General features: G+C 32.0%; 1 protein-coding gene across 1 annotated transcript; it reads right to left on the reverse strand.

Annotated features, from left to right (window-relative positions):
• Positions 1-755: 755 nt before the first annotated feature.
• LOC139872329 (heavy metal-associated isoprenylated plant protein 20-like) lies at positions 756-2,372 on the reverse strand. The gene is made up of 3 exons (XM_071860179.1): positions 2,234-2,372; positions 2,021-2,096; positions 756-1,180 (listed from the first exon to the last, which is right to left on the reverse strand). The coding sequence occupies exons 1-3, from the start codon at positions 2,306-2,308 to the stop codon at positions 888-890; spliced, it is 444 nt and encodes a 147-aa protein (XP_071716280.1). The 5' UTR covers positions 2,309-2,372; the 3' UTR covers positions 756-887.
• Between the last annotated feature and the right edge of the window lie 11,229 nt (positions 2,373-13,601).

Here is a 13,601-nt window from a genome sequence, read left to right on the forward strand (position 1 = left end):
TCTCAGGTACGAAAGAAATCTTCCGCTGTGCATTTGCTCATATTAGAGATATTACTTGGAGTCATTCATGACATATTTCAAAAGATGTTGCATTCGAGTCGTTGAGTTCATCAAGATTATTATTAAGTCAATTATATTTGGATATATTATGAAATGCTTTACATGCCTGTCAACTGTCGATGTAACGAAAGTTTGCCTTTTAAAAACGAATGCAATGTTTGTAAAATGTATCATTTAGAGGTCAAGTACCTCGCGATGTATTCATATGTTATTGTATTCGTCCCTATGGATTGGGTCGGGTCGTCTCATAATTTATCCTGGGTTTTCAACCGTTCTCCCATAAGAAGCCAAACAATAAACGCGTGTCGGGGAATGCATTGGCTATACCAAATCACGCTACACCACGGGATCGTAGGAGCATGGGGACGAATTGTATCCCATACCACACTAACTGAAAAATCTATCCAATTACCACTACAATCTCGCCATTGAACTATATCAGATTGATCCGTAAGAATGGGAGGCGCAACATCTTGGATATCATTAAATTCCGTATACCACGTACTCGGCCATGTCAAATCAGAACCATGCATTACATCACACACCTTCTCATTTAAATTGTACTCTTCACGAACAATGTTCCGACGAGAAACAATTTCTACAATAGTCCCGTGAGGGTGCCAACGATTAAACCAAGCATTAGTGGTAGTCCCATTACCAATCTTATGAACAACATGTATATGAATAATGTCTCTAATATTAAGCAAAACCAATTATACATGCAAGTAAATTTCAAATTAAAACACTAAATCAAGAACTAACTACAAGTCCATATAAAGTAACAAAACAGAGGACCCAAAATCATCGTTATATATGAGACAACTAATTCACATAATCGAACACGCATTTGGATTTTCGTCACTGAAAAGAGTTGTATACTCCTCGTTAGGATTATTAGAAGTCTCGTACGCTTGAGGGACGTTCTTAACATAACCTTTAGGGGCTTTTTTATCGTACGCTTGAGGGGCATAAGGGTAATGGACAAGATTATAAGGTACATATGGCCACATTTCAGCTTTCTTTCCGGTCTCTTGGATCTTCTTTAACACCTTTTTAGGATCCACATAACCCTTTACTGTTACTCGGCTTTTCGATTGATCTACCTCCACCGATTTCACACCTATATATACGACATAAAATCCATGGTTAAAGTCATGATCATCATATAAGTAATGTTTGGTGACAAGTTGGATTACAATTTTGTAAAACAAACATTATGTTGCAAGTTAAAGAGATGATTAAAACCAAAAGATAAATAAATAATGATTCTTTTTCTTTAGGAAAAAACTTACGAACTATTGATCATCAAAAGCAAATAAATAAAAAATTAAGTAGCTAGAGATATTATAAGAGTTAAAGTCACAAATTGTCTATATACTTTTTCAAATGTCTCCATGTCGTCCATATACCCTTTTGCGTCCCACTGTTGTCTAAACTTTCAAAAAATGTATCGATGTCGCTCACTATACTTAATTTACCTGTAAATAAAATAATTGATGATGTGACTTCTAGGTAGTCATGACACGTCGGTGATACACCAGAACAGAAAGTGAAAGTATATGGGCTACATCGGAACACAACGAAAAGTATATGGGGTGACATCGGGACATATAAAATGAAAAAAAAGTTAAATAATTAATTTTATCGGTGCAGGTAACCCGTAACAAAATGTTAACATTGATACATTTTTTGAAAGTTTTTAGGCGACAGTGAAACGCAAATGGGTATATGGGCGACATCGGAACAATTGAGAAAGCATATAGTCAATTTATGGCTTTAACACATATTATAATTATAAACTTAACGGATTATTCTTATGATTGTCTTTAATTAATGTGCAAAAAAAGTTGTACTTATTAATAATTATAATTAATAACTATTATTTAAAATCAACATTAACCGTCTTGTACAGCAAAATGAATGCTCCGTAATCGTTAAACATTAATTATTACTTAATTACCTTTAGAAGACGAAGCTGCACTCTTGACTTTCCTTACACAGCCATCACAGTCCATCTTAACCTTAATCTCAACTATCTGAAACACACACAAACACACATTAATTATGTGTCTATATAATAAATAAATCTTGAAACAACTAAAACTTAAATTTATTACATCAAATTAATAACCATATTAAATTAATTAAAACATAAAAAACGATATATCTATACCTGCATAGTTTTGCGCTTGTGTTTTTTTGGACTGCTTACAGAAAATAGATCAGAGATATGATCCAAATAGCCCATATTAGATTTTTTATGTTTTTGTGTTTTTTTAGTTTAATTGGGAATAAGAATTAAGATGGGTTTTAGTTGGGATGAAGAAGCGAAAGTAATGATTTTGTATTTATAGCAAGAAAATAATAGAACAGGAATGGTTTTGAGGGCAAATAGTTGTCCAAAAATTATTTGCTGTCATTATTTGAAAACGAAATATAATATATTTTATTACCATTTCATTTCTTGCTTGATGATCACATGAAGTGCTTCCCATAAACATAATAAAAATAAAAACATTTAATTTCTCGATAGATATTGATGGGTATATATTAAAAAAAAAAAAAAAAAAAAAAAACACTAAAGCTTAATTGGGTTTTACGCTAATGACAATTTTAATTAATTAATTTAATCAACTATACTGTGTTCCTAATACATGCAATGTTTTTTAATTATCTTATTTGACAATGACTCCAATGATATGGTATAAGATAATGACTACTGAAGTTTTTTATATTATGTCAAGAAAGAAATATAACGTATTCATAATTAGAGGTGATCTTTACACATCACTTTTTGATCCATGTACACTTTTACGGAGTAATTCATAAGTTTACAGTTATACTCCTAGATTAATCTAGGGAGTTGAACTTATATTATTATTATAAGTATAATTAAGGGTAAAATAGGTAATTAAGTATACATGGATAATAAAAAAAAATTGTGTGATGATCACCTCCCATTGATAAACTAAATGCGTGAAATTTTTATTGAATAAATGCACATTTCTGGCATAACTGTTTAGACAAGTATTTTTAACACATAAAAAATACTATTGTAATAAGCTTGAGTATTCAATTTATTTAAAATAGATCCATCAATAATTATTAGAGTAAATTATATGACAAAATTTTCACGAATAGTTCACGTGATTTGTATTACATTACATTCATGGTCCATGTGTCTTTTCGTCTTGGATAATTCGTGTGGTTTGCACTTAAATTACCGGTAGTCCCTGTCTCTAATGATGGATTGATGGTTATCTTTTTTCGTTAAAAATTAACATATACAAGCCATGCATGGTACAATTGGAATTGTGATTTTCTTACATTCTTTATCTTATTCCTTTATTCATGAAACGACCCGTCCTTATTCATCTGGACGAAGTCATCAACATTTGGTCCCATTGCGATGATCGACTCCAAGTAATGTCCTTAAAATGAGCTAATGCACAGCGGAAGACTTAATTCGTACCTGAGAATAAACATGCTTAAAAGTGTCAACCAAAAGGTTGGTGAGTTCATAGGTTTATCATAACAATAATTTCAATATATTAATAGACCACAAGATTTCATATTCATAAACGTAATACACTCGCAAGTATATGTAAAGCGTTCTAAGTGGTTGAGCACTTGGTAACCATACTTAACATTTAATCAATGTCGCATATTCCCTTTATTATGAAATCTCCCTACACCGTACCAAGTGTAGTAACGAAACGAAGTACTGTGCAACCGTTGAATGCTGGTCGTCCAGCCCGGTTGGGGTTGTCAGGCCCGATAGATCTATCAACAGGATTCGCGTTTACAATACCCATGTAAATAGTAGTTACCAAGCTACAGGGAAGTATGCAAGTGGTACAACTCAACGTAGAATGTATTTTAAGTACTTGTGTCTATTTCGTAAACATTTATAAAAGCCGCGCATGTATTCTCAACCCAAAAATATATATTGCAAAAGCAATTAAAAAGGGAGCAAATGAAACTCACGCATATGAATATTGTAAAACAGTTAATAAAGCATTTGCATGTATTCTCAGCCCAAAAACGTAAAGAGTAAAAAGGGTAAATGATACTCACCATACTGTATTTTGTAGTAAAAATACATATAACATCATTGAACAAGTGTAAGGTTGGCCTCGGATTCACGAACCTATATCATTTATATATATATTAACACGTTGTAAACGAACAAATTTAAATATATTATTATTAGTGTTATAATTGATATTTTAAATAATTCATGTGTTTCATTATTAACTTAAATATATTTATTAAAAAAAATTATAAAATATTAATATAGTTTTATTAATTATATTTTTATATAATTAATTTTTATTGTAATTATAATAATAGTGATACGGATATTAATAATATAGTTTTTTTTATAAAAATAATAATGATACTAGTAATAATAAAAATGATAATAATAATAATAATAATAATAATAATAATAATAATAATAATAATAATAATAATAATAATAATAATAATAATAATAATAATAATAATAATCTAATAAAAATAACATTAAAACTACCTTTAGGGAAACAAGCTAAAAATAAATGTCACTGCCTGGGATCAAACTCACGACTCCTCGCTCACCCCTTTTTCCCCCAAACCATTGAACCATTTGTTAATTTCTTGTAACATCCCTCGGTTTTAATTATTTAATATATTCGAATTGTTTATCATCTTCCTCAAAATCATCTTCTTCAAATCATTATTTTCAATATCATCATCTTATTTTCGTATCATGTATACCTTAACATCATTATCATCAACACTTCACCATTTAGGTCGAGTATAATTATCATCTTAACCATACTCATCATCGCTATACTATGTCTATCATCGTCACCTTCATAGTCAAAACAAGCCATCGAATTTTCTTGTCACAATGCTACGGCTCTGGTTGTTGTCTCACCTAGAGATAGTTCATATTCAAAAGGCACACCCAATACTTCTTTTTCTATTTATTGTTCGGCCCATCAACTAAACCCAACATTATAGTCTACATAGCCCAAGTGTTATTCATTTAAGGGTTATTGGACTTAAATTATCATCTATGGCCCAATAATTTAACATAAATATGTTGCTGTACATGGAACCTAAGATTCCATGAAAACGTCATTAATCCTGCCTCCCTTATCAATTTATCAAATGTCTCGATAAAAATAAAATAATTAACAGCAGTGTTTTGTGGGGTTATCTCCCTGGTGATTGTTGACTAAAAAAAATAATAATAATAAGTTGTAACATCAATCGCCTTTATCACTAAATATCTCCACTATCATTCTCACTTATTTATGTGTTGTAGCAGTAAGGAATAGGAGGCAGAAAAAAAAATGCTATTAGGATACAGAAAGGTGCATCAGCAGGTTACCGTTTGATTAGAAACATGGAACAACGAAATATGCAGCAGTGAGTGATCGTTGGTGATGCTCAAAAAGGTGATAATATGGGTTTCGATGGCAGTGATGACAATATGGGTTCATGGTGGAGTGAGTTTGTAAGGTAATAATGCAAGTGGGTATGGGTTTGTTCGATGGGGTAGTATCGGGTGGTGGTTCCTATATGTGTGTCACGAAGGTGAATGAATTAGTGAAGGTTGAAGGTTCATGATGGTGATTTTCGAATTCAAATATAAACATAACATAGTAGTAGCAGCGGTTATGTAGATAAAAATGGTTTGGGTTAGATTTGATCGAATAAGAACAAGTAACAGATAAGATAGTCTTCCTCGATGTTGCAGTTGTCGATGGTTAAACGGTGGTGGTTTCGGCGGACTGATAACAGAAACCAGAACAGCAAAATCGAGCTGTGAAGTAGCAGTAAATGGATATAAAATGATTGTGTTTGTGTGTGTTGAGAAACCGGATAGTAGTGACAACAACAGTGAGCACCAGTAGCAATAATAGAGCGTTATTAAGTGTTGTAATGGTGACCTTTTAAGCTGGGTTTTGGGTCTCGGTTAATAATAAAACAGGGAACAGATAGCAACAACATATAATTTTGGTGGTAATGGGTTGTAGCAAGGGTGATAATCTGGTGATGAAAGGTGGTTGTGGGTGGTGTTTTAAAGTGGCGATGATTTCAAGTTGATGATGGCAGTTACGATGGAGAGTGTTAGTAGTTAGATGGTTCTCGAGGATGTACGAGGGTGGTGTGTGATTTGTAAATGAGAAAGGTGATGAAAAAATGGTTGTAAAAGTTGTTTGAAATAGAAAAACAGAATAGAAGTGGGTTTTTGTTTGGGGGTTTACGAATACACAGAGAAAGAAGAAGGTAGAGAGGGAGAGTTAGTCTTCATCTATATGTATATTTACTAACTATATATATATATATATATATATATATATATATATATATATATATATATATATATATATATATATATATATATATATATATATATATATATATATATACATATATATATATATATATATATATATATATATATATATTATAGATAATGGGATAGTGGGACAAACAAGACAAACACAGTGCACAAATATAAATCCCGTGAATCTAATTTAGTTTTATGTTACCGACAGTTTTGTGGGGATTATTTCGTACTCCGTTGTTCATCAATGACGGATAAAAGTACACAGAAAAATCCTAAATTTTTATATTAAGTAACATCATTTAATTTGATCATAAAAACAGTCATTGATTGTTTAAAATACTAAATAAAAATTTAATCAACTGTCTGCACTCGACCCCAGGTAAAATATAAAAAACATTTCTAAAATTTAACAAATAGTTCGTAAATACATTTTTAATAAGCCTAAAATTTATATTACTCATTTTCGGATCATCGTTTATTTTAAAATCATATAAGTTCGAATTAAACTTCTCTAAATAATAATCGAAATGTCAAACGAGTAATACAATCAATAAATTATTATTTTAAGTTATTATATATACATATATTTAAATATTTATATTTATATGTATATATATACACATTTATTAACAAATAATGGTTCGTGAATCGTCGAAACTGGTCGAGGTATGAAACAGTTCAAAATTTTTGAGACTCAACCTAACAGATTTCTCTTATCGTGTCAAGAATATTAAATCGTATCGAGAGTTTCATTTAAAATTAGTCGGAAATTTCCGGGTCGTGACAGTACCCACCCGTTAAAGAAATTTCGTCCCGAAATTTGAATGCGGTCGTCATGGCTAACAATAAAAATGTTTTCATGACGAATATGAGTTGATAATTAGAGTTTTATTATTATTGATTAATATAGATAAAACAATTCGATCATGTGAAGCGTACGCGTGAAGCTATCACAAAAGAGTGAAAAGTTTCTTCTTAACTTTTGACGTAGTCATGGTGGATTTTCGGAATTCAAGGAATTTAAGAAAATCTTCTAACCAGAGAGAAAATGTAATAACACGATTTATTAGCAACTGTTGGAATTATGGAAGAACATAAATATCAAGGAAATATTTCCGTGATATGCTTAGAGATTAAGTAGAATAAAAGAGTTATGTAACATGGCACATGATGAGGGTATGATCTGTGAACCATCATCACGTTACATTAGAAATTTAACATGACTTACTGTAATATAATTACGTTGGCCAAGCGCATTATATTATACTAACTCATGTTTCAGTTCCCAACACTTCTCCACAATTCATTCATAATTTATACTTAGACTTTACAGAAGTTTCCAATATAATGGAATTCAGAAATATAAAGAGGTAGATAATTTTGGACAAGAATATTTATGAAAATATCCTCAGAAATATCGAAGATATTTATAACGCAAGATACGATGATATCTTAGGATTTCTTAAAGTACCTGAAATTAAAGGGTGATGCAGAAACTTTTTCTGCAAAGAATTGAAATAAGTAGGAAACAAGATATTCGCTGGAGATTTCGTCATGTACTGAATCGTCTGGAGTCGTTAAGTACATGTTTACTCTTTGTGATTTGTCCACGGTCTCCTTCATGGTTTGCTCAATTCGTTTTTCAGTACCAATTTCCTATTGAGTGTTTCCAACACTCCATTCTTTATCATCAAACTTTTGGCCATTAAGACCATCTTCAACTTTTGCTGCTTCATCAGCATTTTCAGAACTCAGAGATCTGATTCGTAAGCTAGAGGGTTTTTCAGGAAATTCAGAGATTCTGAATTGAAATTCATCGGTCCAGAAAATATACGTTATATATAGATATATAACTGTTGACGTAGGAACACTGCAAAATTCGGGAATTAATGATTAGTGCTTCCCGGTATTTGGTATGGCAACTATCGATACAAGATGTCGACGAATACATGATAAAACTTCAATAGATAAATATTGTGACTTGTCGGAGAGATTTAAGCCGAGGAACAACGAGGTTGCTGGTACATCTGTTGGTAATATTGTAGAATATAAAAGGTTTCTTGGTAACAATAAAAGAGCACGCATATATATCAAAGTTATAATAAGGTTGTTTCAAACGAAAAGTCAAAATTGTCTTGCTGAAGCTGTGACAAAATTTGCTACTTTGAAAAGGGATTGTAAAGTTATTTTGGGTAATAACAACGCTAAAGGAATTAGCACGTATATGTGTTAAACGTTTACTCAGATTTCGAGTGTTTTCAGGTGCATCACTATATGTATCAATCTTTTCTTCCGTAGATGAAGTGCGGTTGGTTCATCCTCTCGATTGAAATGTTTTCAAGAATTATGAAAGGTTTGAACGCAGATTGTAATCGTCAAGATACAAATGAGGTTTAAAATGAGATCAAGTGGCAAACTTGAAGAAATGTTTAGTTTCATATGTTATAATCAATATTTTAATTCATTTTAATTGTGCAACATTATTAGTCCACAGTTAACAGTCCAATAATTCATATATAGTTTAATATATAATATTCGAATTAATTAATACGTTTCGTGACCCGTATACGTCTCAGACTCGATCACAACTCAAACTATATATATTATTGTAGAATCAACCTCAACCCTGTATAGCTAACTCCCGCATTACTGCATATAGAGTGTCTATGGTTATTCTAAATAATATATATAGATGCGTCGATATGATATGTCAAAACCTTGTATACGTGTCCCGATATTTAAAGTGAGTAAAAATAAATAACAGAAATTAAATGACGATAAATAAAGTGCGTAAAGTAAATAACAGAAATTAAATGACGATAAGTAAAATTGCGAGAATGTAAATTGCGATAAATAAATTGCGATAAATAAAATGTAATCAGTTAGCTATGAACAATTAGCTAGGAACAGTTAGCGTGGATTCTTAACAACATTTTTCTCATAGTTAATTTGTTTGTTTCTAACAAGTTTTATTTTGTCCAGTGTTTTCTTCATTATGCCACTTGTTGAATTCTGATAGATCAAAATCCAAATATGAAATTGAATGAAAATGGTTTTCCTGCGGTGAACGGATACGTATATTTGTGGATGTACATAGGATAGTAAATGACCGTTGATTCAGATTCGAAGAATGTACAGTGCAACTTATTAATGTGAAATCTAAATATTTCTCGGGTATTACCTACCCGTTAAAATATTTTCATCATTAATAGTTTGTACGAAAGAATTTTTAATTACAATCTTTATGAAAATTATATATACATATATATTTTCTTCAGATGTAATCATGGATTTAATGAGTCAATATGATATTAAACTCATTTTATTTATTGTTAGAACTAGAATATATAATCTCTGAAATATTAGTGATTACATAATCGCCATGTTCCGTGAAGATAAATGATATAGAACGATTCGTAGAACGAAAATTAATTGATGTAGAACAAGGTGTAAAATGAAGATTATGCTCGAGATACAGAATGAGATATTGAGGCATGGATTGTTGATGGTACTGGTGCTATTACTGATGGTACTGTTGGTGCCAGTGATGTTGTTGAAGCTGGTAAATTTTGCACCATATTCTCCCAATTGATTACTCGAGCGCGAAGTTCATTGACTTCTTCTATTATTCCGGGATGATTGTCGGTCGGAACGAGCGGATGAATAAGGTTTAGAATTGTAGAGATTATGTATTCGTTGCGAGCTATCCTGGAAATGAGGGTGAGAAATGGTGTTTCGGTTAGGTTTACTGGTAAGTGTTTCAGGTTCTTTGCCGAGGGTGCAGGTTGGTGGTTGGAAAGGATCGCCTTCTTCTTGTCTCCACTGGTTAAGTCGACTACGAACCCATCCGATGAATTGGGGATGGCTGATTGATTGATTCATTCTGGTGACGCTGCTTCTGGGGCTGGAGTGGGACTCCATATCGGAATCCGAGGGACTTAAACTAGTGTGAGTTCCATTGCGTACGATTAAATAAAAGAATTTTTTTTCGATATGAAATGATTTTCGGATATCGGATGATATTCTAATTATATAGAATACCTATACATAGTACAGAAGATCCCGTAGATTACGAAGAAAAATAAGGAAACGTGTCAGATAAAGTCTACAGTAACAGATACGCTAAGATATGACTTAGCAGATACGCTAAGATATGAATTTATCTGTACACTATCTATCAATTAAGTGCAGGAAGTCGTGTCTAGACTTAGGAATGATTAGCAGGAAATTTTCCACTGGGAATGATATACAATACTTATAATATGCAGCTAAGGTCGAAGTCCAGACTTGCTAATGCATCCTAACAACTATTAGTTAGACTCACTAATGCAAGACCTGGTTCACTAGGACCAACGCTCTGATACCACCTGAAACGACCCGTCCTTATCCATCTGGACGAAGTCATCAACATTTGGTCCCATTGCGATGATCGACTCCAAGTAATGTCCTTAAAATGAGCTAATGCACAGCGGAAGACTTAATTCGTACCTGAGAATAAACATGCTTAAAAGTGTCAACCAAAAGGTTGGTGAGTTCATAGGTTTATCATAACAATAATTTCAATATATTAATAGACCACAAGATTTCATATTCATAAACGTAATACACTCGCAAGTATATGTAAAGCGTTCTAAGTGGTTGAGCACTTGGTAACCATACTTAACGTTTAATCAATGTCGCATATTCCCTTTATTATGAAATCTCCCTACACCGTACCAAGTGTAGTAACGAAACGAAGTACTGTGCAACCGTTGAATGCTGGTCGTCCAGCCCGGTTGGGGTTGTCAGGCCCGATAGATCTATCAACAGGATTCCCGTTTACAATACCCATGTAAATAGTAGTTACCAAGCTACAGGGAAGTATGCAAGTGGTACAACTCAACGTAGAATGTATTTTAAGTACTTGTGTCTATTTCGTAAACATTTATAAAAGCCGCGCATGTATTCTCAGCCCAAAAATATATATTGCAAAAGCAATTAAAAAGGGAGCAAATGAAACTCACGCATATGAATATTGTAAAACAGTTAATAAAGCATTTGCATGTATTCTCAGCCCAAAAACGTAAAGAGTAAAAAGGGTAAATGATACTCACCATACTGTATTTTGTAGTAAAAATACATATAACATCATTGAACAAGTGTAAGGTTGGCCTCGGATTCACGAACCTATATCATTTATATATATATTAACACGTTGTAAACGAACAAATTTAAATATATTATTATTAGTGTTATAATTGATATTTTAAATAATTCATGTGTTTCATTATTAACTTAAATATATTTATTAAAAAAAAATTATAAAATATTAATATAGTTTTATTAATTATATTTTTATATAATTAATTTTTATTGTAATTATAATAATAGTGATACGGATATTAATAATAATATAGTTTTTTTTATAAAAATAATAATGATACTAGTAATAATAAAAATGATAATAATAATAATAATAATAATAATAATAATAATAATAATAATAATAATAATAATAATAATAATAATAATAATGATAATAATAATAATCTAATAAAAATAACATTAAAACTACCTTTAGGGAAACAAGCTAAAAATAAATGTCACTACCTGGGATCAAACTCATGACCCCTCGCTCACCCCTTTTTCCCCCAAACCATTGAACCATTTGTTAATTTCTTGTAACATCCCTCGGTTTTAATTATTTAATATATTCGAATTGTTTATCATCTTCTTCAAAATCATCTTCTTCAAATCATTATTTTCAATATCATCATCTTATTTTCGTATCATGTATACCTTAACATCATTATCATCAACACTTCACCATTTAGGTCGAGTATAATTATCATCTTAACCATACTCATCATCGCTATACTATGTCTATCATCGTCACCTTCATAGTCAAAACAAGCCATCGAATTTTCTTGTCACAATGCTACGGCTCTGGTTGTTGTCTCACCCAGAGATAGTTCATATTCAAAAGGCACACCCAATACTTCTTTTTCTATTTATTGTTCGGCCCATCAACTAAACCCAACATTATAGTCTACATAGCCCAAGTGTTATTCATTTAAGGGTTATTGGACTTAAATTATCATCTATGGCCCAATAATTTAACATAAATATGTTGCTGTACATGGAACCTAAGATTCCATGAAAACGTCATTAATCCTGCCTCCCTTATCAATTTATCAAATGTCTCGATAAAAATAAAATAATTAACAGCAGTGTTTTATGGGGTTATCTCCCTGGTGATTGTTGACTAAAAAAAATAATAATAATAAGTTGTAACATCAATCGCCTTTATCACAAAATATCTCCACTATCATTCTCACTTATTTATGTGTTGTAGCAGTAAGGAATAGGAGGCAAAAAAAAAATGCTATTAGGATACAGAAAGGTGCATCAGCAGGTTACCGTTTGATTAGAAACATGGAACAATGAAATATGCAGCAGTGAGTGATCGTTGGTGATGCTCAAAAAGGTGATAATATGGGTTTCGATGGTAGTGATGACAATATGGGTTCATGGTGGAGTGAGTTTGTAAGGTAATAATGCAAGTGGGTATGGGTTTGTTCGATGGGGTAGTATCGGGTGGTGGTTCCTATATGTGTGTGTCACGAAGGAGAATGAATTAGTGAAGGTTGAAGGTTCATGATGGTGATTTTCGAATTCAAATATAAACATAACATAGTAGTAGCAGCGGTTATGTAGATAAAAATGGTTTGGGTTAGATTTGATCGAATAAGAACAAGTAACAGATAAGATAGTCTTCCTCGATGTTGCAGTTGTCGATGGTTAAACGGTGGTGGTTTCGGCGGACTGATAACAGAAACCAGAACAGCAAAATCGAGCTGTGAAGTAGCAGTAAATGGATATAAAATGATTGTGTTTGTGTGTGTTGAGAAACCGGATAGTAGTGACAACAACAGTGAGCACCAGTAGCAATAATAGAGCGTTGTTAAGTGTTGTAATGGTGACCTTTTAAGCTGGGTTTTGGGTCTCGGTTAATAATAAAACAGGGAACAGATAGCAACAACATATAATTTTGGTGGTAATGGGTTGTAGCAAGGGTGATAATCTGGTGATGAAAGGTGGTTGTGGGTGGTGTTTTAAAGTGGCGATGATTTCAAGTTGATGATGGCGGTTACGATGGAGAGTGGTAGTAGTTAGATGGTTCTCGAGGATGTACGAGGGTGGTGTGTGATTT

The sequence above is a fragment of the Rutidosis leptorrhynchoides genome, chromosome 10 (genome assembly GCF_046630445.1).
Source record: "Rutidosis leptorrhynchoides isolate AG116_Rl617_1_P2 chromosome 10, CSIRO_AGI_Rlap_v1, whole genome shotgun sequence".
In the NCBI taxonomy this organism is placed as follows: Eukaryota; Viridiplantae; Streptophyta; class Magnoliopsida; order Asterales; family Asteraceae; genus Rutidosis; species Rutidosis leptorrhynchoides.